This window comes from Formica exsecta, unplaced genomic scaffold (assembly GCF_003651465.1).
Source record: "Formica exsecta isolate Colony F162 unplaced genomic scaffold, ASM365146v1 scaffold393, whole genome shotgun sequence".
In the NCBI taxonomy this organism is placed as follows: domain Eukaryota; kingdom Metazoa; phylum Arthropoda; class Insecta; order Hymenoptera; family Formicidae; genus Formica; species Formica exsecta.
In genome coordinates this window covers 251,924-276,938 of record NW_021851167.1, presented here as the reverse complement: position 1 = coordinate 276,938, position 25,015 = coordinate 251,924, and the positions used below count along the sequence as shown (strand labels likewise).

General features: G+C 33.2%; 5 protein-coding genes across 7 annotated transcripts in view; all 5 read right to left on the bottom strand.

Moving 5' to 3' along the window:
• LOC115239660 (proliferating cell nuclear antigen) overlaps positions 1–785 on the bottom strand; it is a 2,859-nt gene extending 2,074 nt beyond the window's left edge. Inside the window, exons 1-2 of the mRNA XM_029814300.1 lie at positions 383–785; positions 5–163 (exon numbers count right to left, since the gene is read on the bottom strand). Coding sequence (XP_029670160.1) covers positions 5–163; positions 383–603 — 380 coding nt within the window. The 5' untranslated portion in view covers positions 604–785. The remainder of the gene's footprint in view (positions 1–4; positions 164–382) is intronic.
• A 467-nt stretch (positions 786–1,252) lies between these two features.
• Positions 1,253–4,985, bottom strand: LOC115239650. 3 transcript variants are annotated; one of them, XM_029814278.1, is made up of 6 exons: positions 4,784–4,985; positions 3,402–4,064; positions 2,834–3,336; positions 2,225–2,708; positions 1,707–2,075; positions 1,253–1,582 (listed from the first exon to the last, which is right to left on the bottom strand). In XM_029814278.1, exons 1-6 carry the CDS (start codon positions 4,796–4,798, stop codon positions 1,517–1,519), a joined length of 2,100 nt encoding a protein of 699 aa, XP_029670138.1. In that variant the 5' UTR covers positions 4,799–4,985; the 3' UTR covers positions 1,253–1,516. The 3 variants fall into 3 exon arrangements, with proteins under 3 accessions (XP_029670138.1, XP_029670139.1, XP_029670137.1); XM_029814279.1 differs by having other exon boundaries at positions 2,834–3,339; positions 4,773–4,982; XM_029814277.1 differs by having other exon boundaries at positions 2,834–3,339; positions 4,784–4,982.
• Positions 4,986–5,664: 679 nt separating this feature from the next.
• On the bottom strand, positions 5,665–7,766 carry LOC115239658 (protein YIF1B). Its single transcript, XM_029814297.1, has 4 exons — positions 7,528–7,766; positions 7,076–7,164; positions 6,644–6,973; positions 5,665–6,454 (listed from the first exon to the last, which is right to left on the bottom strand). Exons 1-4 carry the CDS (start codon positions 7,556–7,558, stop codon positions 5,924–5,926), a joined length of 981 nt encoding a protein of 326 aa, XP_029670157.1. The 5' UTR covers positions 7,559–7,766; the 3' UTR covers positions 5,665–5,923.
• Positions 7,767–8,521: 755 nt separating this feature from the next.
• LOC115239692 (corticotropin-releasing factor-binding protein) lies at positions 8,522–20,187 on the bottom strand. Its single transcript, XM_029814352.1, has 7 exons — positions 19,796–20,187; positions 15,593–15,683; positions 13,105–13,265; positions 11,758–11,977; positions 10,222–10,400; positions 10,061–10,160; positions 8,522–9,778 (listed from the first exon to the last, which is right to left on the bottom strand). The coding sequence occupies exons 1-7, from the start codon at positions 19,895–19,897 to the stop codon at positions 9,645–9,647; spliced, it is 987 nt and encodes a 328-aa protein (XP_029670212.1). The 5' UTR covers positions 19,898–20,187; the 3' UTR covers positions 8,522–9,644.
• A 1,394-nt stretch (positions 20,188–21,581) lies between these two features.
• On the bottom strand, positions 21,582–24,936 carry LOC115239685. The gene is made up of 3 exons (XM_029814342.1): positions 24,303–24,936; positions 23,378–23,520; positions 21,582–23,310 (listed from the first exon to the last, which is right to left on the bottom strand). The coding sequence occupies exons 1-3, from the start codon at positions 24,599–24,601 to the stop codon at positions 23,015–23,017; spliced, it is 738 nt and encodes a 245-aa protein (XP_029670202.1). The 5' UTR covers positions 24,602–24,936; the 3' UTR covers positions 21,582–23,014.
• Positions 24,937–25,015: the final 79 nt, after the last annotated feature.

The window sequence follows — 25,015 nt, the reverse complement described above, 5'->3', positions numbered from 1 at the left end:
AATGCCGAGATGCTCCTGATCCATATTGATTAGCTTCATTTCATATTCGGCGAGTTTGTCTTTGTTCGGGGATTCGAATATAAAAACGATAGATTCGGGATTATCCCACGCCCTGAGGGTCACTGTATCTTCCACACCAGCGCATCGTAGGATCTTTGACATACTGAAAAAGCATTTTTTTAAATTACACTCCCTCCGCAGTCCTTTTTCTTTCTTTCGTCTCGAATCTGTTGTATGTACGTATTTAGTTCATTTTAAAGTGTCTAAAATATAGAGAGACAGCCAAAAGAAAGGAAAGTACTCCATCCTTAGTAATTCTATTTTTTTTCTTTAAGAAGATTCCTCGCATTATAACCTTAAAAATTGTCGAAATTCGACTCACCAATTGATGCTCATGCCCATCGATAAATTCCGGTCGCAACGATACTTGTCGAAGCCATCGCTCCTGAGATTCAACGAGACCAGGGAAACGTGAGCGTTGTCCATCGCCTGGAGCTGAATCCCCGAGTCTGAGCATTCGAACGTCGCTTCTGTTAAAAGATCCTTTACCGCGTCCAACACCTTCTTCAGGATCGCGCTCTGTACCAGACGTGCCTCAAACATACTGCCGTTTGTTTCTGCTTGATAGATACCGTATACTCGAGCTTTGAGCAGAAAAAATGTAGAAAAATCGTATGCGGCTCTTGTAAAATGAATCAACTAAAGCAACACAAAGCAACAGGCATTCTCACGGCTTTGGAAGACAATTACCCGCCTTTTCTCGTCAGTTAAAACGGAAATAGATGGCATTCTTGAATTACTAAAGATGTCCACATCCGGTATTCAAACGTCATCGCAATGCATATAATATGCTATTATATACAACAGAAGAAACAAGTTTTTCACATTATGATTTTATATATATATATATAACTCTTGTTTAATAAAAAAAATTGCGAGCGATAATGGGATCCGCAAGTACTTCAAGAAAAATAATATAAAATTATAAGAATATATGAGACGCGAATATATATATATATATATATATATATATATACATAAAAAGAATCATCATTTGTAAAATATTAAATACTATATTTCTGCAATTCGGCAAGCTCGTAGTTTTTTTAGTTATAATTGACATTGTATATTATTGGCAATTATGGATACGTAGAAAATGCAGTATTGATGTATTTGTAGCTCTTTTTCACTATTCACTAAATTGGGCTATTGAATATAATGACGTATAGATTAATTACTACAGAGAGAATACACAAAATAATAATTTTAATAATACAATAGCTTACATAATTTCGCACTTAAGCTTGAATATAGTTCATTGAAAATCATTGGAAAAAAAATGATAATTACAAAATGCTTAAACACGACTCTGCAATTGCTTATACTACCGTATTTAAATACATGCAGTCTCATTTGTTTATATTACGTAACTACTGATATTTACATATTACATATGAAATTAATCTTCATAAAAATCGGGTCAGCATGATACACGAGCATTAAAACGATATATTATTCAATGCTCCAAAAAACCTATATCGCCTGTCATATTCTCCAGTTCGCTGAACATTTGATCGAGGTGCTGAAATAAGACGGCATATCAAATTCTTGTGTTCTGAGTAAAGAATTATATTGACCAACTAGTAAATCGATCTTAATATGTAAATCTCTAATTAATAGAAATAATTGATCACCCTTATACTTACATCGGTTGATTCATCTTCATCATCTTCATTATCTTGTAATGTTTCCGATGGCTTATCGCTGAACATTATATTTCCATCATCATCGATATCCTCGTCTTCAAAGTCTTCCTCATTATCACCCTCATCATCGTCAGTGTTATTCGGCTCCTCGTCGTCATTGTCATCGTCATCGTCATCATCCAATTGCATATTACACGATACATATTGCATACTACAGTCCATTTCTTCATATTCTAGAGGTTCCTCTTTGATCTCACTAGCATCTTTGATCTCACTAAGCATCATCGTTTCTTCGACAGCATCTGTCTCGGTTGGACTGCTTGGTGGTGGAGCTTCAGATGCTGAAGGTATCTGAAGAGGTTGCGACGTCTATACAAAGGAAACATTATTAAATCGTTTTTTATAAAAAAATAGTATACGAATTGATTTAATTGCAATATATATAACACAATATATATAACACAATTTAATAACATTGATTTTATATCTATTTTATTATTTGATTTTATATCTATTACCCAGGGTTGCTGTTGTTGTTCTTGTGCTGTTTTAGCCGACGTAATAAAAGTCGGTAATGCAGAGGAATGAGAGTTTGTGTTTTGTTCCTGAACTTGCAAGGTTGGTTTATTTTGTGCTTTATTGGAATTGTCTTGCAGTCGCGCTTCAACGTTATTTGCATCTTGATTCGTCAACGATTTATCCGCGTGATTAATCTTATCATCTTTCTTCATTTGATTGGCATTGTTCCCTTCATCCTTCAGTTTCTTGACGTTAGGCTTCAATTCAACATGATTTGCACTTTGTTCCTTTTTCACTTGCGCAGCATTACTTGATTCTTCTTTAACTTTCTTAACATTAGGCTTAGGTTCTCCAGGAAGACAAGCGTTACCTCGCTGCCGTCTAAATCTAACAATAATACTCCTTGTGTCCCACATCAAATCATGCGCCTGTTTATAAGCTGTTATTGCTTCATCTACGCTATTATATCTTATAAAAGCATATCTGTAACAAGATGCAGAAGTATTGTAAGCATAAAATCGAAAAAAATAATAATCCTATCATATCGACTATATGAATAAACAATATATATATTTATATATAATACAGAAATGTATCTCATAACTAACCGAGTATTCCTCATCTTCTGCGCATATCCTACATCTACTCGTGCTGTTGGAAATTTGCTTTTAACCTCGTTTACATTAACAGATTCGGGCAAATTTCCTATATATAAAGTATAGGGATCTATCTCTTCAGGCATCGGATTATCCTCGTCTCTTAACGACTTTCTCTCGACTTTCAGATTGCCTACACCAAACTGAATTTTCTCCAAATCTTTTATAGCTTCGTCGATATTCACATTCTCTGCCATCTGGATGAAACAGTATCTCGGCCCGCTTGGACTTTGAAAATGTATGTTTTGTATACCAGGATGAAATAATCTAACAATGTCTTTATTTAAATCTGGGTCAGGAAACTTAATTATTAAGCTCTGTGCATTAATTTTATTTTTCTTGTTATATTCGTTTTCAGTCTTCAAGGCTCTTTCTGCGTCCTCTCTGTTCCATGGTCTACTGGGATAACTTTGAGACATTGGTTTCCTTGGTTTATTCTTCTTTACTACAACTTCCTTCTGAAAAATTTCATCGTATTACCTTCAAAATTTATGCAGTACTTAAAGCATAATCACCGTACAGTTTTCACATCTCGATCCTCTGTTTCTTCGCTATGTCTGTTGGTCACAATTCCTGGTGGAATGGGAGGTATAGGATGATTAGGTAGAGGTACAGTTATGTGGTTTATTATAGCGTCATTTGCTGTCGCGGTGTAATTATTTCTCTGCCATTCTAAGCCAAGACTACCTGTCAGTGTCGCCCCAAAGTATGCGGCCTGATCGAATTGACCCTGCGACTGTCCGAATCGCGCCAACCTTCTATTTTTACGATGAAAGTTATTCCTCTGAACATACATATTGCTTCTATTGTGAGTAAACCGTTCACGACGTACATAGTTACCTCTTAGAGGCATTTCTCTTTGAAAAGTATTAGTAATTTCACGCGGAGTTGGTGGTGGTAAAGGAGACGTTTGTGGTGTTATCCATTGCCATGGAGCATGCGGATGTGCCCATGCTTGAATGGGAGCCACTTGGGAAGGCACTGGTCCAAATACATGAGGCGGAGGTGGAACTCCACTGGGTGGAGGTGGCATAGGTGGCAAGGGCGGTTGACCTGGTAAAGGTTGAGTGGAAGGAGAGGACGACGATGAAGTATAATTGGCATACGAGGAAGCATCGTATCCAAAATTTATAGACTCTTGTTTGACAAAGGTCTGTTTGGCTTCATTGTCTTTTTCTGATACCTGAAAAATTAGAAAGTCATGAATTAAAACAAAAAGAGAGACTTGCGAAATTTACAAATATATACACAAATATATACAATTGGGAAGCGTTCGTTTTATCGCACGAATGATATCGGAGCGATCAAGTATGTAAACATTGTCAGCATTGACAAGCTAACCTAAATGAATATCGTTGAAAAATAATTTAAAAAAATCCCAAGGCATCAGACGACGGAGAGGACAGACATTACCGCGCGAATCAAGAGGTGACGCTTCATACTGCATATATACTCAGTTCGCCCTTATAAGGTAACAGTGTTTCCCGAGTTACAATGTAAACACATTGTAGCGCGAGTATGAGTACATACACATGTACATATAACGAATATATACACAGGAAAGAGAGAGACAGCCCAGGGATACCAACCTCCGCGCGACAATTTTTGCAAGAAATAAATAAACAAGAACGACCCTGACCCGACCCTGACGCGAAATTACGGTTATGCAATTCATTATATGCAGACGCATCGCGTCCCCCCCGCGTCTGTCTCTCCCGCATTAAATATCCCCGTGTTCCTCCGTTTTTTTTTTCCGCTCGAGCTACATATTGATCTGCAACATGTCACGCGAATACACGACGACTGACGTTACACACGCGGACGCAGACATAATGGTATATGCGATGATAGACGATATATTACACTTGATTTCACAAACATTGACACGCACAAAATACATACTCTCTTCATTATCATCTTTTCACATCGCGAACCTTGCACGATCCCGTTGCGTTGGCTGACCACGCGCGTACGATTTCCGCGACTTCGCGAGGGGTACACCTACACCGTAGTGATCGTGCGGGCCTTGCGCGCGCGATTGATCGTCGGATTCAAATTCCCACTTCAATACACGATACACTTGCGCTCGCGTTTTCACGTGTACTACGTACTACCGCCTACCGCCATTGCCGATCAATAGCTCGAATCTCCACCGCGCGACTCTCGCACTCTCGCAAATGCGTACGTGACAATAATAATAAAAAGCGTGGAATTTGATTGTTTTCCGCTTGCGTATCTCCGTAGAAACATGTGTATATGTCATTAACCATCATAATAATCGTGATTCAGAACTGCGATTGGCAATTTGAAATCTAAATAAATATTTTTCATGTGCAAAAGATTCGAAAACAAATTGTACGTAAAATTAAATTAATCGATAAAAACTTGGTTTTGATCTTACAATATAAATAAAGCTCATTCGCATCGCAGAAGGTAAGAAAGTGGAACAGCTGTCCATTTTCTTCCAAATTTGTCCGAAGACAGTGCGAACAGTCGGATATCGAATAGAGCGTCAGCAGAGACAGAGACAGAGAGAGAGAGAGAGAGAGAAAGAGAGAGAGAGAGAGAGAGGATGAGAGTCCACCTCTCTATCGAAATATAATCAAAATGCAATCCAAATATAAATCCAATGAGAAAATTTATTTTTTAGGAACTTCGATTAATTCCAGAATATACATGTCCGAAAGAAAGTCGGGCGCATTCGAGACTTGAGCTTCTTATCTAGATATATTTGTGCATCATGACCATTAAGTAAAAAAAAAATTAAAACTATAATTAATTAATTCCAATTACATAATAAGATTTATTTTTTAATTTGACGCGTGTTTATCTATACATATCAAATGCTTACAGATATATCTTACTGCCAAATCTCTTTTTTTTCCCCATAATTTTTTAATAACATGCATGGTGTTCTATATTCATACCGAATTTTATTACAAAAAATGTACAGATGTTAGTAACCAAATAATAAATATACACTTTTTTCCTCCCCCTCACAGCGTGTCTTATAAATTTCTTGCACATGCGTGTGTGTGCCATTTAAATTAAATGATATGACAGCCACCACATCAGAATGGGTTGTATACCAGCTAAGAATAGTATAAAGTAAAGTCGCCTCTTATTTCCAGAGGCTGTATACGAATTATGGCCTTGCGGAATGACTCTTAACTTTAACGATCGCATCAGAAAGACAGCTAGAGAAATGCTAAAATATAGTAGCACCGCGTAATAGCCAAATTTTCGAAATAACAACGATATCATTAAGGCTACGTTAATACCAACATATTTGTAACCGCAATACGCCAACAAGTCTAATGTTGTTAGACTCGTTTGAAGATTCATCACATACAGGCTTATAGTATGAACGAGCAATTCAATCAAACCCCAACCTAGAGCGGTGCTAGCCAAGATACCTAATTGCTCGTGACTGAAACGTTCGTGCATACCCAAAACTAATCCCGCTGTAGCAACATACGTGAAAAACGCCATTGTAGGAATATACATATCTGGTGCATTTTTCTCATATCGTGGTTGCAACGGTACGTCTTGCTCGTATTTCACAGACCAGTCCTATAAGAATTATTTAATTTGGTTAACACAATTGGCACCTTGATGAGACACTTTTTGTTTTTATAACATGTAAATTTTACGTAGATATATTTTCATATAAGATAGAGATAATAATAAAACTATTAAAATGCAATGTCTCTTAACTACAATATATTTGTCTCCTCCATAAGTATCCTAAAGGAAATTTACCTTATGTGTAAATGGGAAGAACAACAGCATTAACTTTGCGAAGACATAATCTGTGTTTACAGCAAAGTAATATTTCAATGCTGTAACTGGCACATATTTTTCAAAATGCTGTTTCCCAGTACCAACTAATGCATTTCCATACTGTACTGCCATGTCTGCAACCACTGGTTGAGCCAATAATTGCGTCGCAAATTGTGGACTTGCAAATTCCGCACTTTGAGTATTATCGAGTGGATAATTTGACATTTGCGGATTAAATCCATATGGTGATGGTGCCTGTCCAGAAACATTAAAGCCATATTCTGGCATTGCACCATTATTCACAGGCACCTAAAATTAAAAGCACAACAAATTAATTGAAAATTCAATGTGTGGTGTATGGTATATATATCATATGTGAAATATAAATCACATGCATTTTATAAAATTTACCTGTTGGTTATACATATACGGGCTCTGCGACATTGGAGGAGTTGGTGCAGGTAAACCAGCTGAAGGATCTAATAATCTCTTTGGCTTTCCTGTCAAATCACAATTAATTTTTACATAAAACAAATATAAGGATAATAAAATTAACTATTTTTGTAATCGTTATTATTTAAATAACAGTAATAAATATTACAATAAAATGTAATATATATATTCCATTGTTAATATTATTTATGAAAAAGCACATAATCCATATAATCATGTTTTCTCATTATATTCGTATAAGGTATATAAGATAAGAATTTTGAGGTGAAGAACGCTATATAGTATAACGAGAAGTATAATAGTAGAACAAAATTGAAAATTATATATCGGTAAGTATAAATATCTTGTACTAAAAACAGAAATATAAATTTAACTTAAGTTTACATCTGTCATTCGTAGGTTACACTCACCTCGACGTGCGTTCGAATGATTGTAATTCATGTTTAAATAGCTTTTCAACAGTTTTTCAACAGCTATTCACTCAGCAAGATAAGATATACTCCGCTCGCACCTACTCGATTCTTTCATAAGAATGAAAGAGATTAAGAACAATTTATATTACAAATATGTTGCCATGTTCTGCTCTTTGTCCGTCATTACGGAATATTCGTGGACTGACATTACTTCTGTCGTATGATGAGTATGACGTCCATTGGCTATTAAATAGAGAATTTCTAGAATATTTCAAAAGTTTCTTGAAATAGTAGCCAATCAGCCAATATCCGACAACTTGTCATATGGCAAATAATATCTGATATCCAATAGGAAGATTTATTTCCTAGGGACAAAAATATTCTTAACTAGAGTGTCTAATCGCTTGAACCTAACTTTCGATCATGTAATTTTTTCCCTAAGGCGGAAACGTGAAAAATTTTACCACATTGAAGTTAATGGCAAGATTTTCTCTAAATAAGATATTTTTTATTTAAAGATATAAGTTATGATTTAGATAAATTATATTACACTTTTCGCTTTCTCATAGAGGATGAAATTTTGTTTTGGTGACAAATTTTTTTCCAGTTTTCTATGGCAAATGGCAATGTATTTAGAATGTTCCAAAACGTCGAAAAATTATATTTAAAAAAAATGTCCATATGTATGTATGTATGTACGGAATGTATATTGTATAACCTCTAACTTCCGTAATTTTTGAGATATCGAGCTAAATTTTTTAAAATGAATAGAATATCATTAAAGGATGGTTTGAATTTTTTGAGAAATATCTGCACGCTATAACTTTCGCAAATTTTAAAAGATATCTTCCTCTATAAGGAAGCCAAAATTGAAAAATCCGCTTGCTTTTAAGGAGCTTAAGCTTTGTGAGTGAAATAAATGATGAGCAATGTGCAAGTTTCAAATTTGCACAATTTTCATCTTGTTTTTCTATTTTATTCGGATTAAAATTATTCAATGATTGACAAACTTTATCAATTAACACAAGTTTATTTTTTCGATGGTGAAAGCCGCTATTATACATAATTTTTTAACTAAGAACATTAATATCTATTAAATAATATACACATTTATTTATGCTTATATTTATTATAACTTAAATAGATACGAACACATATATATTATAAGCTATTTACCGTTACATATTCGTGTGCGATTCAACACAATTTATTCAACACAAATATTTATTTTAGCTATAATGCAGTTATAATTTTAATATTATAATATTAAAGTAAAATATTATAATGTATATTATAAAATGAATAAAATGCTATTTTTCACAAACATTTGATATTTATGCGAAATTTGTATGTATATAATATTTAATATGATATTATTATACTATTTATAAGAAAGTATGATAAAGAGAAAGCTATAGTTAGTAAAATAAAGTAGGATCAATGAGAAAAGAAAGAGCGATACGATAAATATTATACTGGAAATTGAGTATTTTTTCGATGATATAAAATATTCAATAAATTATTTCAATTATTTTTGATAAAAATAATAATTATTGAGCAATGTTTAAAAAGTCTTTAGTACTTTTATTTAGATAACATATATTAAGATTGAATTAATTTTATCATCAAAAATTATTCTGATATCACACTTATCGCAATTGATGCAGTACCATTACGAAAACATTTCAAATAAATGTTTACTCTGCACTTATCATATATCTTTCACTTTCCTATTAAAATAAGCGTCGCTTGAGTCGAAAATTATCCGAGAAATTATCTGATAAATCTTTTTACTTTTACAGCTGTATAGAAGTAAGAGACTCGTTTATGAAGTAAGTGAAATTGTTCGGTAGAAGGATACGAAAAAGAGTAATTAGAATAATCAGTCTTAGATAGAACTCTCGTCTCCTCTCACTCGTACGTATGCGACATCCCCATTTAACATGCAACACAAATATACGATCAGTATTAAGCTAAACTACAATGACGGGATACTTTCTATGCAACAATCCCTCCCGATGTTAGTGTTGTGCCTGTTCGTTCAAAGATAAACGTCAAGAATAGATACATAGCAAATGCGGCGGAACGAGATGAAATTATACGATGCGGTCGTTTTAAAGACCAGAAGCGGCCTCCAGCATATCGTTGTCTATCATTGATCTTATTGCCACTGTCACCGAATTATCGCAGTAACCGCTCGATATTAATCGTACGACTGTCACATCGTACGGCACAGGCTCTTTAATATCTGCAAAAAAAATTATAAAATACTTGATAAAATACTTAATTATTTAATTAAATACTTAATAATTAATTACTTAATTATTAATATTTATTATTGAGTATATACTACATTAATAATTAAGTATTTAATTATTACTTAATTAAATACTTAATTATTAATGTAGTATATTCTCAATAATAAATATTAACAAATCGCAAAAATGACAATGAAAATTTATGAACTTGATATCGGTTCTTTTCCAGGATGCTTTCAATTACAATTCCACGAGTGTGAAATGTTCCTTACTCGGTTTGGAATCGATGCCGCAGATGGAGTCGATTACGTCGAGCTTTGTTGTGTCCAAGTCATGGCTGCCTCCGATCTGCACTTGGTCCTGCGGAATGCACTGAAAATAAAAAAAAATTAGTATTACAATACAATGTATATCGAGAAGAAGAACGACATACTTTGCGCAGAGTGCCGGTTTCGGTCATACGAGCGACGCTGTGCAAGCTGGTTCCGCCGACCTCGAGCGCGATCACTTGGACGGTACCGGGATACACCGCTATTAGGGTGCAGTTGATCCGTCTGCCGTAATTGCGAAGCGTGAATGGATCCGTCATACTCACCGACAGGACATTGCAGGCTGAAGAAAAAATCTTGCGAGTCACGTGTTTGCTCCCACTTGTTAAAGAGAGTCGCGAGACTCGTTTCCAATTACGGGAATTAAATGGAATTCGACGAAATACACAGTAGAAAGAAGCAGTTGCGAATAATAATGCTAATGAGTTCAACGTACGATCGAAATGAGCTTTGAGCAATTTTATATCATGAGGAAAAAAGATACGTGCAGACGGAGAGAGAGAGAGAGAGAGAGAGTACTTATTTTATACTGCCAAGCGACGAAAAGAAACGAGATAACTAGTCTATCTCCAAGCTGAAATTTTGAAACCGCCGTAATGCGTCAGTGAGTTCAATTTCCGCAGAAAAAAAAAAAAAAAAAAAAAAAAAAAGATAAGAGACGTAACAATGTGAAATTCGGCTCGCTTTAGTTGGAATTAACTTGGGTTTGTTTCATTTACTGGACCGAGACAAGCGTAATATTCTCGTCCCTGTCAGTTATTAGTCACTTCAAATCATTTGTCTCTTCACCCGAATATTTGATCGTGGAAAGAAATTGGATCGTAGCAAAATAGAGCTTATTGTACCGGTATTTTTTTCTGTGTGTACCATTTCTTCTCTCTACTTATTTAAAAGGGGAAGACACCCTACTATTTTTTTCTTCCTACTATCATTATTTATATTTCTGTTCTGACATTTTATAGATCTCTCTCTAGTTTATTGTATTACCATAGATTAGACGATTCCTTATTAAAGCTTGATCTGTAGGATTGATTCTAGCTACGTCGAGGTATTATTCGATTAAAACGGTGTGAAGCCTGAATAATCGAATTATAGGGCTAAAACGTTACCACGATGTAGCCACGCATTTGCAATATTAATGTATTATGGCCACTTCACGTTACTATTCAGAACAGGTAGCATCGATTTTCCGACATTCATTACTTCGACTTGAAATGTTGCGTTCAAATATTTCATTAATTAAATTATTTAGAAATAGATCATGTTAGTCAAGGTAGAATTAAATAATAATCATGAATTAAAGGAAAATAATATGCAAATTTGTGTTAATTTTCTTAATTTTACCTAAATTCCGTAAATAAAATGCCGTTTTATATTTCCATATTATGTATACTTTTTTTAAATTATTATTAAAATAATTATAATTAATCCGAATATCGAATAAAATGCAAATATAGGAGCATATTGTTTGATTTCATGAATTCCTGAAAATATTCATATTTCTCTCATATTTTTCTATGCTCTTTTTAAAAATGTAAAATTATATCCGTACGCGAGCGAGATGTATATCTCTAACATTTTTCGATTGCGAGATTCTTCAAAATTCAGGCTAGTGTCATAATTAATTAAATTATACTCACGTCTCGGATTTTTTGGGTATCTCGCAGATACGACAAAGCCTCTCCCACGTAGAGGTACTCTATATTGGATGAGCACAGCGTTCTGTGAACTCGTAAAGATCTTTTTACCGCGATACCATCTGCTCTTACCACAGAACTCTGTCAATCTTTCCTTTATTGGTAACGGATGGTCGCCCTCGTTTGGAAATAATTCGCCGTTTAATTCCCAGCCATCGACTACCTGCCAATTAATTAATGAAAAATTTAATCGCTTCATAAAATTCGCAAATTTATATAAAATTGTTGTTGATCGTACAAAGTAAGTGCGCATTCTTTGGATTACCAAGTTGCATTTAATGTGTATTACGATATCTATAAGTGTGTAAATTTATTTGTTACATATTTATGATTACAAAAAATTTATAAGAAAAATGTTATAGAGGAAAAAGAGAGAGAGAGAGAGATAAGTATATTACATAAATTTAATAAATAATTGAAAAGTTGCAAAATGTAACAAAAAATTAAAAAAATCGAAATTTGAAATATACAGTTGCAATCATGCAAAGAAATTACATCTTGCAAAGACGCGTCGAGCAAAACTTCACTTTTCGTGCTGTTAGACACTTGTTCTGTGTAACGTTGACTTCTGCACGACACATGACGCACCGCGTCCGTCGTGGAAATTACACAAGTTTTACCCTACAGGAGTTTTCCATTAATAGCGACAAGAGGGAACAAGCGTGAATCGGGGAGGGAAAACTTCGCGATTCGATTTTTGCGTAAAATTGGCACATGCGCTGCGACAATTCGTTTACGGCGTCGTTGTTCCATGTATAGATAGCTTTCAAGGGTTTCGCTTATTGTCACTATGGATAGGAACAAACTAGTAGCAACATCTACAAGTTCTTCTTCTCGACATATATTCTTTTTCATTTCAACTCCCTCAAGAAAATTCAAAACTTTTGTTCGTGACATTTGCAAGGATTTTATAGCTTTTTTAAATTTATAATCTAGTGACTCTGACAGAAATATACAGAGAGAAAAATATTAGATTAGATATATCATGTGTTTTACTTTTTTCATTAACATTTTATATAAATCTTTTCTTTATATATAACAATTCGTCTAAGTAATAAATTTAGATATATTATTACGTTTATCGGTTTTAAAATAATCTTAAAATGATATGTTATTCTCGAATAAATCGTGTCTATAACGAAAAGACAATAGCTTTTTGTTTAATGATTCTTTTCGATACCTTAGAAATCGATTTAATTTACTGTGTCATTATTTTATCTCTTCGATTGGAAGTAAAATATTTGCGGGCCTGAAAAGTGACGCTTAATAGAAACTGATGATATTACATACCGCCAAGAGCCCATGATGATCGCAGGGAATGTCAAAGCTGTCGAAATGTATCTCTATTGTGCGATCTGGATCAGTTAAAAAATATATTCCACAAACGTCGTCACTGTCGGATGGCGATATGTAGGAGAATGGTCCACTTTCCGAAGTAACAAACATGCAGTCTGTAACAGAACACCAATAATTAAATTCTAAATGTTTTATAATACAAGTGTACTTAAATACAAGTGTTTTTCAATGTATTTGTCAATGCATTTACTATGAACTGTATTACAATGCAAAATTATTTTTACTATAAGATTTTACTATCCTTTTACATAGCTATAAAATAATGTAAAATGACGCAAAATAATGCTTATGTTTTATAAATTATTGTACAATAACATGCGATATCTAAATTAAAATAGCGTAATCTTCAAGGTCTGTAACATTTTTAAAACTTTCGCAATGATATTTTATAGCTAAGAATGTATATCTTAATAGTTATTTAATTAAATAAGAGACACTCAATGAGAAAAACATTTCTTTCGGCATAAAACAATTTTTTACATATATAATTATACGTGTACAATACGCGCTGATAAATTCCTTATTACAGTTATACATGTTCTGTGTGTTAATACATACCGTAATATTTTAGGATTTACGGATAAAGAGATAATAAATATTTGCGGATTAAGCGATATGATCAAAGAACATCAAAGAGAAAACGTAGAAGATATAATGGTGTTCAGCTTCATAAAAGATTATTATGTATCTAAACGCTAAGCACATAAGAAGATGTTATTAAATTTGCAGAATAAAATTAATATTTTAATTCTGACTTAGATTAAATACAATTTCAACTTTTGTTATTTTTGCAATTGTACTGTGATCTTAATCGTAGGTTTCGATGCGATTCGCAATGATCGCATGTGATTATCGGGTAATACATAATGCATGGAAAAATATACTAGCCCGGCCACTGTTGCGGAAACTACGCCATCCATCCATTAACGCGGTCCACAATTTGTGCAGTAACGCAGTTACCGTATCAAACGGCTCAATAGCGAGGCTTACAAGCGTGTGATGTGCTTCCGTTGTAACCAAAATACTTGGTTTATGTGTAGAACTATTTTTACACGTCTTACGACGGATTAACATGACTCTAAGTAGCTCATCGTAAATGAAAACCGGAAAAAATTTATATAAAATACACCGATTCACAACCGAGAAGTATTTTAAGAATATATATACATTATATATGGATTACGAATTATGCGATTATGTCGAAATTTTCAATGGAGAATTAGAGTTTAAGTTAAATAATAAAATATAAATTTTAATTATATAACGAAAAGATTGTAATAATATCTAAAATCTATGTATTTTTTAATTTTATAATAGAGATTTATAATGAAATATTTCTCTCTCTTCTCTTATAATATATACCTATAGAGTGTATAATTTATATCTCTCTGTTTGAAGTGAAGCAAATTGATTCAGATTTGATTAATTATGTTAATTCCAGGTTTAATAATTTAATGAACAATAAGCATAAATTAACATGTAAGTAAAGTGCGTGTGCGTCATCAATTTATATAATGTAAATATAGAATATATTAATTGGAAGATTGTTAATTAATCATGGTTGATATTTCGTTGAAATTCAAAAAATTCTTAGTAATTGTAATTTCTTAAGAAATACATAAATGAAATATGTAAGCTCTGAATTAATAAAATAATAAAAGCTCGATTGCATTTAAAGGATTCTTTTAAATGCAATTGTTTTTTATATAAATTGCAGAAAAATTCTAGTCATTATTCCACGAATTATTTTTCGATCAAGTGTATCCAGAATCATATTAAAACATTTTTATAAAAAATTCCGCGAGCTTTCAGCCACGATCTATTATTTGCACTTTATCAATCGTGAAAAATAATGAAAAACAAACATAGAAAATGTAGTTACTTTTATATACGAGTATAAATTGCGATATGTATCGTAATTTATAAGCTATCATAGTAATTATAGTTAATCTATAAGCTATCATCAAACAAAGGAACGCGGCTTTAGGTAAGCTCTCGAAATGTATACCGAGCAAATCTTTCCGAGCCCGGATTATCCCATTGGCGAATGCATTATCACTAGTTCCAATTATACGAGCAAACGCTATAGCGTTCGTCAAACATTAATAGCACGATATAATAGAAAAAAAAAATATCGATTGCATATTTGTTTAAACGTAGAAGCAAACGTTTATACCTAAAAAAACGCGCGATATAACGATAATTATAATATAAAGATCATTGATCATTAAATTCTAAATTGATTTTAAATAATTATTCTGATATACAATTTTACTTCTCTCTAAATTTTCATAGTCTATACCTTAACAATTCAAATGTAACAAAATACAATTGAAATAACAAGTTATTTAAAATATTATCTTCTTGCGTTTATACACATTACAAACAATGCATGTTAATTACTATTATATTATTCTCTTACCTGTAATCGGTTGATAATGTTCGCGGGATATTCCGAATAAAGTCTTCGCTCCCGCTTCATAAGCCAAGATATTGGCAGCTTCATTTATTAACTGAAAAAAGCATAATTACAACAAAAACGACGTTAGATTACACAAGAACAGACGCATGACAGTTAATCGAGTTATAATAAATCTAATAATACTTCTGTCTAATAGTAAATTCCACGTATAACGTCAAGTAATGCCAAACAAATTGGAGATTGAATTTCTCGATGAAAAATGGATTATCATTTGTATTCCGTTTTATTTGTGCATGTAAACAATTATTAAGAATTTCAATGTATATATTCGTAGAATTTCTGATTTATTACGTGACATGAAAAGAGAATCCCAGAATAAGATAAAACAGACTTTGATGTATAAAGTTATAATGTGCCTTTGTATTATATGCATTGAAAGAAAAAATGAAAGATGAGGCGGACAAAATGTCGCTAAAATAATGAATAGTTGAAAGAGAAATGAGACAAGATGTTCGAGTAATAAGACGACAATATTAATTTAACGATCGTGATTCCCTATTTAGAATATCTCTCTCAAAAAGTATATACCATATAATTCTCTCTTTTCTATATAAGCAATTTCAATTACATTAGATTCATTTCATTTTAATTGCTTGTTCACGGATGGTACGTAAATGAAAGACTTATTATGCGTATCGGGCAAACTTGGTATTTTCCCTTCGATATTTCGATATACAGTAAGTTTTGCGTAATATAACGATTGAAGTTTGCAAAGATCAATTTATATGCGCTTTCCTTTCGTATTTCTTACTTCTTCCTCGCGCAAAGCATTCAAACAAGTTTATATACGTTCAACATACCATGCAATTAATCGCTTTTTATCATTTATGAGAAAATATTGCATTTTTTTGGACAAATATTATTTACCAGATAACGTTTGTTTGATTATTTCTATTGCAATCAAACATATTCTGTTATTACTGACAACACAAATATATTAAACTTTTTGACCATATATATATATAATCCAATATTTGCTTTAAATGGCAAATTAATTTCTGTTAAATGCACAAAGCACGTGCAGATAAAATCTCCAAAGCGAACTAGACATCATATATATTTTGTTTTATTTATTTTATTTTATTCGCAGAGGATTTCTCTTGTTTTTATTTAATTCACAATACTATTCCATTTCTCTTAGTTTTCAGGCATCAAATTACACGATGCCGGATTCTCTGTCTCATACATTACACGATAAATATAAATTAATATAAATTAATATAAGGAATGGCAAATTATTTCGCAAGTGTCTCAAAAGGCATCTCGAATCGGTACCAAATTATCAAGGAATCTCCGTCGACGAGAGAAACAGCGTTACTAATAAAATATCCCGTACAGCGCTTTAAATTCGAGCGCAATCTCGTTGTTGCATCTCCGTTCGTGCTCCATCATTTTGTCGCGCTGGTACAAAAATCGCGCAAATTGCACTCCCCGCAACAAACACGCATGCTAGCATGCTGTATGAGCGCGAGGTAATATCCGCGTTATTTCAATTAACATTATTTCTCGACTGTCACCGCGAATACGAAGCCGCTATACGGAAAACCATATTCTCCCGCCTGCCAGATATAAACCTGTCTCGAAAATAATTGGCGAGGGATCGCGTCTGAACGATGGCCTCGGCGCGCAATTGCATATGGGTGCACTCGCCGATCGCAGTGCGTAAAGTAATTATCGCTAATACGGGCATGGCAAGATCGCTTCGTTATAATATAATGTAGAATACTTCGAAGTTTCTAGCTTTTGGAGAGATACGTAAAGATGAAGTAAAAAATTGATATCACAATAAGATACAATGTCGTATATGTCAAGAATAGGCACATAATTTCATTGCTGCATCTCTAGCTAATATTAGTAAGCACAATTTTATAATAATGTTTACGAGAGGCTATTCATTCAGGAAATCATTGAAGCACTCCGGTATAAAATCAAAATCGAAATCACGAGAAATCGGTTAAAATTAGAAAAAAATCTTTTGAAATCGAAGTCACGAAAATATCATTGAAATAGCTTGAAATCAGAATGAAATCTCTGAACTTTTGAAATCAGTATGAAATCACATGGTAGAATTAGAAATGATTTCAGAAATCACTGGTTGGATCGTATGAAATCACATTAAATCACATGGTTTTCTAATTGCTTGAAGTATTCATGAAATCGATAAAATCATTTGAAATCGACTTTAATCTGAAATCACTTGTTCATCGCACTTACTAGTGCATAGCCCCTCGAATATTTAAATAAATTTAATAAAAATTGAATAATTTGAATTTAATTTAACAAAGATTAATGTAGATTAAAGAATTCTTTTGTCTCTTTGTGTGCACACATACAGATTTCGCCTTTTATAAAAATTATAAAAAAATGAGGGAGAGAGATTTTATATATATTCTCTCATATATGTGTTTTTCTCTTTCATTTTATTATAGAACATTATAAGAAGCTCAACTTTTCTCTCTAAAGATGACTGAATGCTATTTATCTCTATCTCTTTGTAAAAGTGATGAAGAGAAGGCAAAAGGAGATAATTTACCTTAACTAACTAAAAGTGACTTGTGACTCGTTTAAAGATGAGGAACCAAAACTCGTTAAAAGTTGGCAAATGACATCACTTGTAGTAGAATTTAAAAGTTCTTAAAGCTTTCACAGCTCTCGAAACTCTTTTCTTCTGTTCTTTCGTTTTTTATATAACACAATTTACGTCACATTTATTTTTAATTTAACTTAATCTTTAAATTTCACAGAAAAGAGTGATATATAACTATCTCTTTTCAATTATTATATTATTAAGTCTTTTATATTTATACATATATTAAAATTTATTCTATATATACAATTATATTTTAGTATTCTTTTTTTATCGTTATTGAAATGTAATATATTGTTTTATATATACCATATTCATTTCTACAATTATTTTATTGCATAATTATGATATAATTATATTTCCACAAAACTTTCTTTATAAACACATTACATTGATTAAACTTCAACAAAGAAATGTAGTAAAAGAAGCTGATTAGATAATTAATTCTCTTAGAGCAAGGAAGGAGGGAAGAGCTTCTCTTATTGGTTGCGAAAGGAAGCTACGATAATTCTGTCATATGACGGCCTGCTGTAAGGGCAATTTTATCTTCATTGAGTTTGTTACGTTAAAATGATTCTTAAATGAATTGCATCTACTTTTAATAAAAGGAAAATGACAAGAAAAGCTGAAAGTATGATTGACAGTGCTAAAAAGATAAAGAAACTCTTAATTTTATCGATGAAGTGAGGCTCAATAGAAAATTAAGATTAAAAACTTTTATTTTATAAATTTCAAAACTAGTGTTTACATAAAAAAACACATTTTACTTTTTTAAAAGAGATATGCGATTGCTAATTTAATGTTAAGTAAGAGATATTGCAATAAATCGCAATAGTTTACTTTAAAATTTTTTCTATAAAAAATTGGTTAAAGAATCTGTAATTAAAATTAAGCTCAGAGATTATGAGAGAGAGAGAGAGAAAAATGGAGACATTTCATATATTAAAATAACTCTTCTTTGAGTAAATTTTTTATCAGGATAATTATTTGTATATGACTTTAGTATAGGCGATATTTTTTTCATTATAATTACTATTACTTAATAACTTCTTATAACATACATTAAAGAAATGCATACATTTTTAATGATTTTAAGATAATGACAATTTTCTCATTAATAGAAATATTACAGTATCATATATTTATTTATAGTGATAGAGTTTTGGAAATATATCTCGTATATTCCGTTCTCAGAGTCATCTTTATTAATTATTCAGAAATTAGCTCGAGAGAGAGAATGTGTAACGAAAACTTTGAAATATGATGGTAATCAAAATGCATATAATAAAGATATTGAAAAATATTGCAGTGTTTTTTTATCCCAGTATTTTTTTTTTTTTTATGATTAAACTCATCAATTTTCCTACATTTAAATTTTATTTTTTACCTTTATTCTCGAGAAAAAAATTTATTCCTTCAAATTATATATTATCGTGTATGTTTGACATATTATAAAATGCAAGATTTTAAATTCTACACAAGTTTTTTTCTCTCAAAATAATACTATATATCAATTTAAATCTAGAAAAATATATACTCAAGTAATACATATTTACCTGTTGCTGATGGTGATCATTGCCAATCGCTGCTCTCGCAACGTGAAACGCGCCGGCGACGATAATCAAGAGGATTGACGCTGAAATCGACTTGGAGAACATCTCTCACCGGTCAGGAAGAAACGGAATCGGCAAGAAGAATGACACGTGAATAAAGAACTAAACTTTTTTCTCTCTCTCCCTCTCCCTCGCGGCTGGATCAGCCTCCCTCTGCCTTTTCAATCGCTACCGAGAGATCGGAGAGCGCAAGATCGTGGGGTTGGACCGAGCGCGGCAGGTGTTCTGATGGCGTCGCGACGCACAACGTCCCTCTTATAGCCGCCTCGTCCACAGCCTCCTCCAGCTTCGTCCTGCTTCGGCTGCGCAACCCCGAACCTTATCGTTACGCTGTATAATAACTTGACACGTTGGATTTGGAAGCGTGGGCGCGCGCATGGTGCGCGATAATTGTCCCATCTAGGAGGACAAAAGTATTCCACCTGGTTGTACAGTTGTTATATGTTTTTACTACAGCGTTTCTTTCTTTCTCTCTAAAAAGTAAATTTTAGAAAAAAATTTCTTTTTATCAAGAATTTTACATCATTTATTTGCATCTTTGAAAATCAATTTGCAAAACGTGTCCTTTATTTTATTTTCCTTGTCGATCACAGCTCGACGATCACAAGCGCTTTGATATTTTTTCGATAAAATAACACGCTTTATTCTTATGTTCATGAATTTTGGATATCCTAAAAAACATCGAGAAAAAAAAATTAAAAGAATCAAATTTGTTTGGTCTCAATTATCTGTTATGAAAAAAATGAATTAATAAAATTCAAGACATATATACCTACACATTCTCTCTCTTTGTTTCTTTCTCTTTTTCAACTTTATATATTCAATAACAAAAATTTGTTTTTCGCGTTTATTTTATTTTTTGGTTTATCTCTCTGTATCCAATTTTACGTGAATGTCAAAGGAACAATAATTACCGACGTATTTTATTGCAGCTATTGAAAATTGTTATCGCGACGCTCTGCGTCAGCATCGAAAGCTATGACGAATGTTGTATTGCCAGGAAAGAGAGAGAGAATAGGTTGACATTTTAAATATTCTTTGATATTTGTGTTTACGGCGACGCCCGCGTCGTATCGGAATACACGATTGCAGCCGCACGACATTGAGATCCGGCAGGACTCGTGTATGTCATTCTGTCAGCGAGATGGACGTTAAACGATCACTCGATTAGCACAACCTGGAGAAATTCATCGTATATGTGTACATATATGTATCGTCTCGACATCGCGACGTCTTGTCCGGCTTTAATCTCAAAGTAGTAATTGAGATCGATGAGAGCGGCGAGGAGTCGTCGTCCGAGTGGCTCAAGGTAATGTCCTGTAAGCTTTACAAATGATTTTTTCTACAATGAAAATGCGCTGAGAAAGAGTGCGTTATTATGTTCGTTTTCTTTTCTTTTTCTCGAATTCAGAATGTTATTAAACATGAATATAAAGCAAGAGAATAGAAAATTATATAATTATATCAGAGTTAAATTTTTATCTAATTTTCATTTAATTATATCAAAGTTAAATTTTTATACAACAATAGATACAGAAAAATGTATCTCTTATAATAAGTGTAAATGGTTCATATGTTAGCCTTAAATAGTTTAAAGTCAGAAATTTGTTACTTTTGATATAATGACAGAAGACAGAAGAATGTTAAGAATGGCAGATGACAGAAGAATTTTAAATTAAACGTTGAAATCATAGGTAACTGTTCAATTGGTCATCAACTTTTGATGTTATTAGCAATAATAATATTTAATCGAAATACTCAATGTACAAAAAATCAAAATATTTCTATAATCGCATCACGATATAAATAGCGATGTAATAAATAATTAATATATATGCACTTTGTACCATGGTATGAAACGAATGATTAACGATTGATCGAAAGTTAGTTATAGTGTAAAAGATAATCGCCAGCCACGTCAGATACACAAAATTTTATATCAATTAAATTTGAATGTTTATTGCTTAATTAAACTTTTTCCAATAATCGCACGTTTATTATTACGGATCTCTATACATAACACGTAAAATACGTAGAGATAAAAATACAAAAACAAATAGCGATCAATATTTCAATATAGATCTTTTGCACGCGGTGGAGCCAAAGTACTCTATAAAGATCAAAACCATCCTATATAACGGTATCTATTTAGATGTAAATCATAGACATTGCGTATGCATGTTAGCCCATAGAAGTTAAACATGAAGAGCGCGTCTTGATGTAACACTGATGAATAAAATAACGCGATTTATCATTCGATAACTTTATCGAATTTACCAAACGAGTGACGGACGATCCTCGATGACATGTAATCATCCCCTTGACTATTCCATCCTACAGGGGAAATACAATTCAAAATACGATCAGTTAACAAACATTGTGATTAACGCATTACGATATACCGTATGTGTGCTCCTTCAAAATAATAGTTTTCCTCCTAAATGCGCGCAAAAGACAGTTCGTATCCTCGATACAAGGATTGCGCGTGTCATGGCAAAACGGTATGTTTCACGAATGGATTCTCATGTTTACGATGAAATTTAATACTATTAAAACGATGGTCACAAAGCGGAAACCGTTGCAAATAATATAGTATGCATTTATGGGTCTATCAATAATACAACCGCCGATTTGCAATTCTGCCATGGCGGATTAATTGATACACGTGGACGTCAGCGACCTGAAACGCTCTCCGTTATCGGTCTCCCGCGCACGTGCGGTCGCCAATTTGTCAAATTCGGAATAGAGTCATTGCTTTTAATTAATAAGAATTAACACTCTATTAAAATCCAGATTAGAAAAAATTTATCTCGGCGATACATTGTTCTCGGCAATATATATTCTAATATATTATATACTATATGTGTAATGTCATATCTCAAATATGATTTGGAGAATGTTTTTGCGTAATCGAACAGCTTGCGGCGAAATGTGCAACGATGGGTAAAAAAATATCTCGAAAGAAAAAATAAAACACAAGAGATCGCCTGTACGTGATTATTAATAAAATTCAAGGACTTTTCGCAATAAATAATTCAGAATTTCAGAAAGTAATGCCGACTGCTCACGCTTTTTCCTTGCTTTTATCGACAAGGGTACATTGCGCATTGCGTTGAAGCCTCTTCTTGAATAATTCGTATCTCCGAAACTTGTGGCGAGGAGCTAAGGATGCGGAGGCACGAAAAACGGATGCTCCTCCTCCTGGGGGAGCACCTGATGGCTCCTGTCATGTACGTGGTATAATCCGTAATTGACACCGCTTGTCGCTATCTTTTTCAAGCCTTGGATGCTGGACAATATAAGAGCCATTTTCGCAAGGATCAGAGCCTTGCCGCCCAGCACTGCGAGAAACTGAAAGCCCATCGGTACTAGGATCGAACCCATCAACAACAGACCTAACATCATCAGCGGCAGCATGTGATGACGGTGACGGTGACGATGTCGATGACGTCCTCGGCCTGGGAATTTACAAAATTAATTGTAAATTAGCTTCAAACTCGATTGCTTTGTAAAACTTGCGCTTACCTTGGACAATATTTCTGTTCGGACCAACATCGGACGATGCTGTGTTGAACATGTGTTCGACGTCAACTTTGAAAGCGTGAGTCCGCAGAACGCGTGCCAATCGATTCCAAATGACTGCTGACCAGCTGGTGTTATCTCCCGATCTATCGGGGAAATTATCTTTGTTGAAGAATCGCTGTATGTGTTTGAATTATAAACACGATTTTACTTGCAATAACGATACGCTATGTGCAGTAAATTCTTTAAAAATGCAATAATTTTTTTGTTTTAAACGCAGTAAATTTTGCAAACAAGCAATGAAGAAAGAGACAGTAGAGATATTAATTTAATATATATCTCTTTTTTTACAACTTTAAAACTTGTGTTATAATGTTCATCTTCCGAAAGGGCATATGTAATTATATCTGCGAATTAATCAACGATTTCGAAAACCACGGATGTCGTTTAGCGATATTACAATTTCTTCTTTGTCTGATTACACATGATTAATTTTATAATATATAATATGTGTTTCTCTCACAATAACTTTGTTACATCACCAACGGTATGTAACAAATGCTTTTACTCATATCCTTTCAATAACATTGTATAATCAAAAATTATTGAAAGTTTTCAATGCACAGCGCTCTGAACGTTAAAGCATGCGATAGATAACACATTCTTCCGAAATTTAACAAGAATTCTAATATAACAAATATTACGAACCGCTATAGGAAAATCCCTCCAATAACATTCCAGCTCCCCTATCTCCCTGATTAACGTATCTTTAGCCTTTGTCGAACAAATTCTATTTCTGACTATTACACCTACCTGTTTTCCCGCTACAACTCATCGAACTTGGCGGCCCCGCAAAGTTTATTTATATTATTCAATTTTTTTTATTTGGTTAATCTTTTATATTATATATAAAGAGAGACCAACTCACTTAAATTCCGTACTGTTCTCGACGTTCGAACGAAATCGTATCAAATCGATTCCCTCGAATATCGGAATGATGTCATCGTCGAGCAAGGCATCCATGGTGTTGACAATTCTCTGCTGCACGCATCCTTTAAAAATCTCCAATAATTCATCCTGGCCGGAACTGTTCCAGGACTCCGGTGAGCAATTTTTGAGTACAGACCGTAATTCGGAATACCATCTTGCTTTATCGTCACAGTCGGCCCTTACGACCGCAGTCAGTGCGAGGGCAAGGACGTGGAAAGCACGGGGGTGCATCTGCATTTAAACGCGTACGAGCCTCTCAGGACCGGCGATATCGATGTGGGTTAATGCTGCGTGGCTAAATTTTCTCTCTTTTTTCCTTTTACAGGGAATGTCTCTTGTTAAAAATTAACTTATTTCCCTTAAACTGCTCGCTTTCTTTAAACGACTCTTTTGCCAATATCGAGGGGCAATTTCTTCAAATAAAGATATTAAAACTGGCAAAAGAATATACAGCTCAAAGAAAGTTCTAGTAAACGACACCTTGTCTATTTATCTATATGTACACGAAGGCTATGAACAATACGAATCAATTTATAAATAAGAGAAATGGAAAACTCGAAATTAAAAAAATATTTTGGATCGTTTTTGCAACTTTTATTTCTATAAAAATATAAATTGAATTTAAAAAATGAATAATTTATGAAAATATAT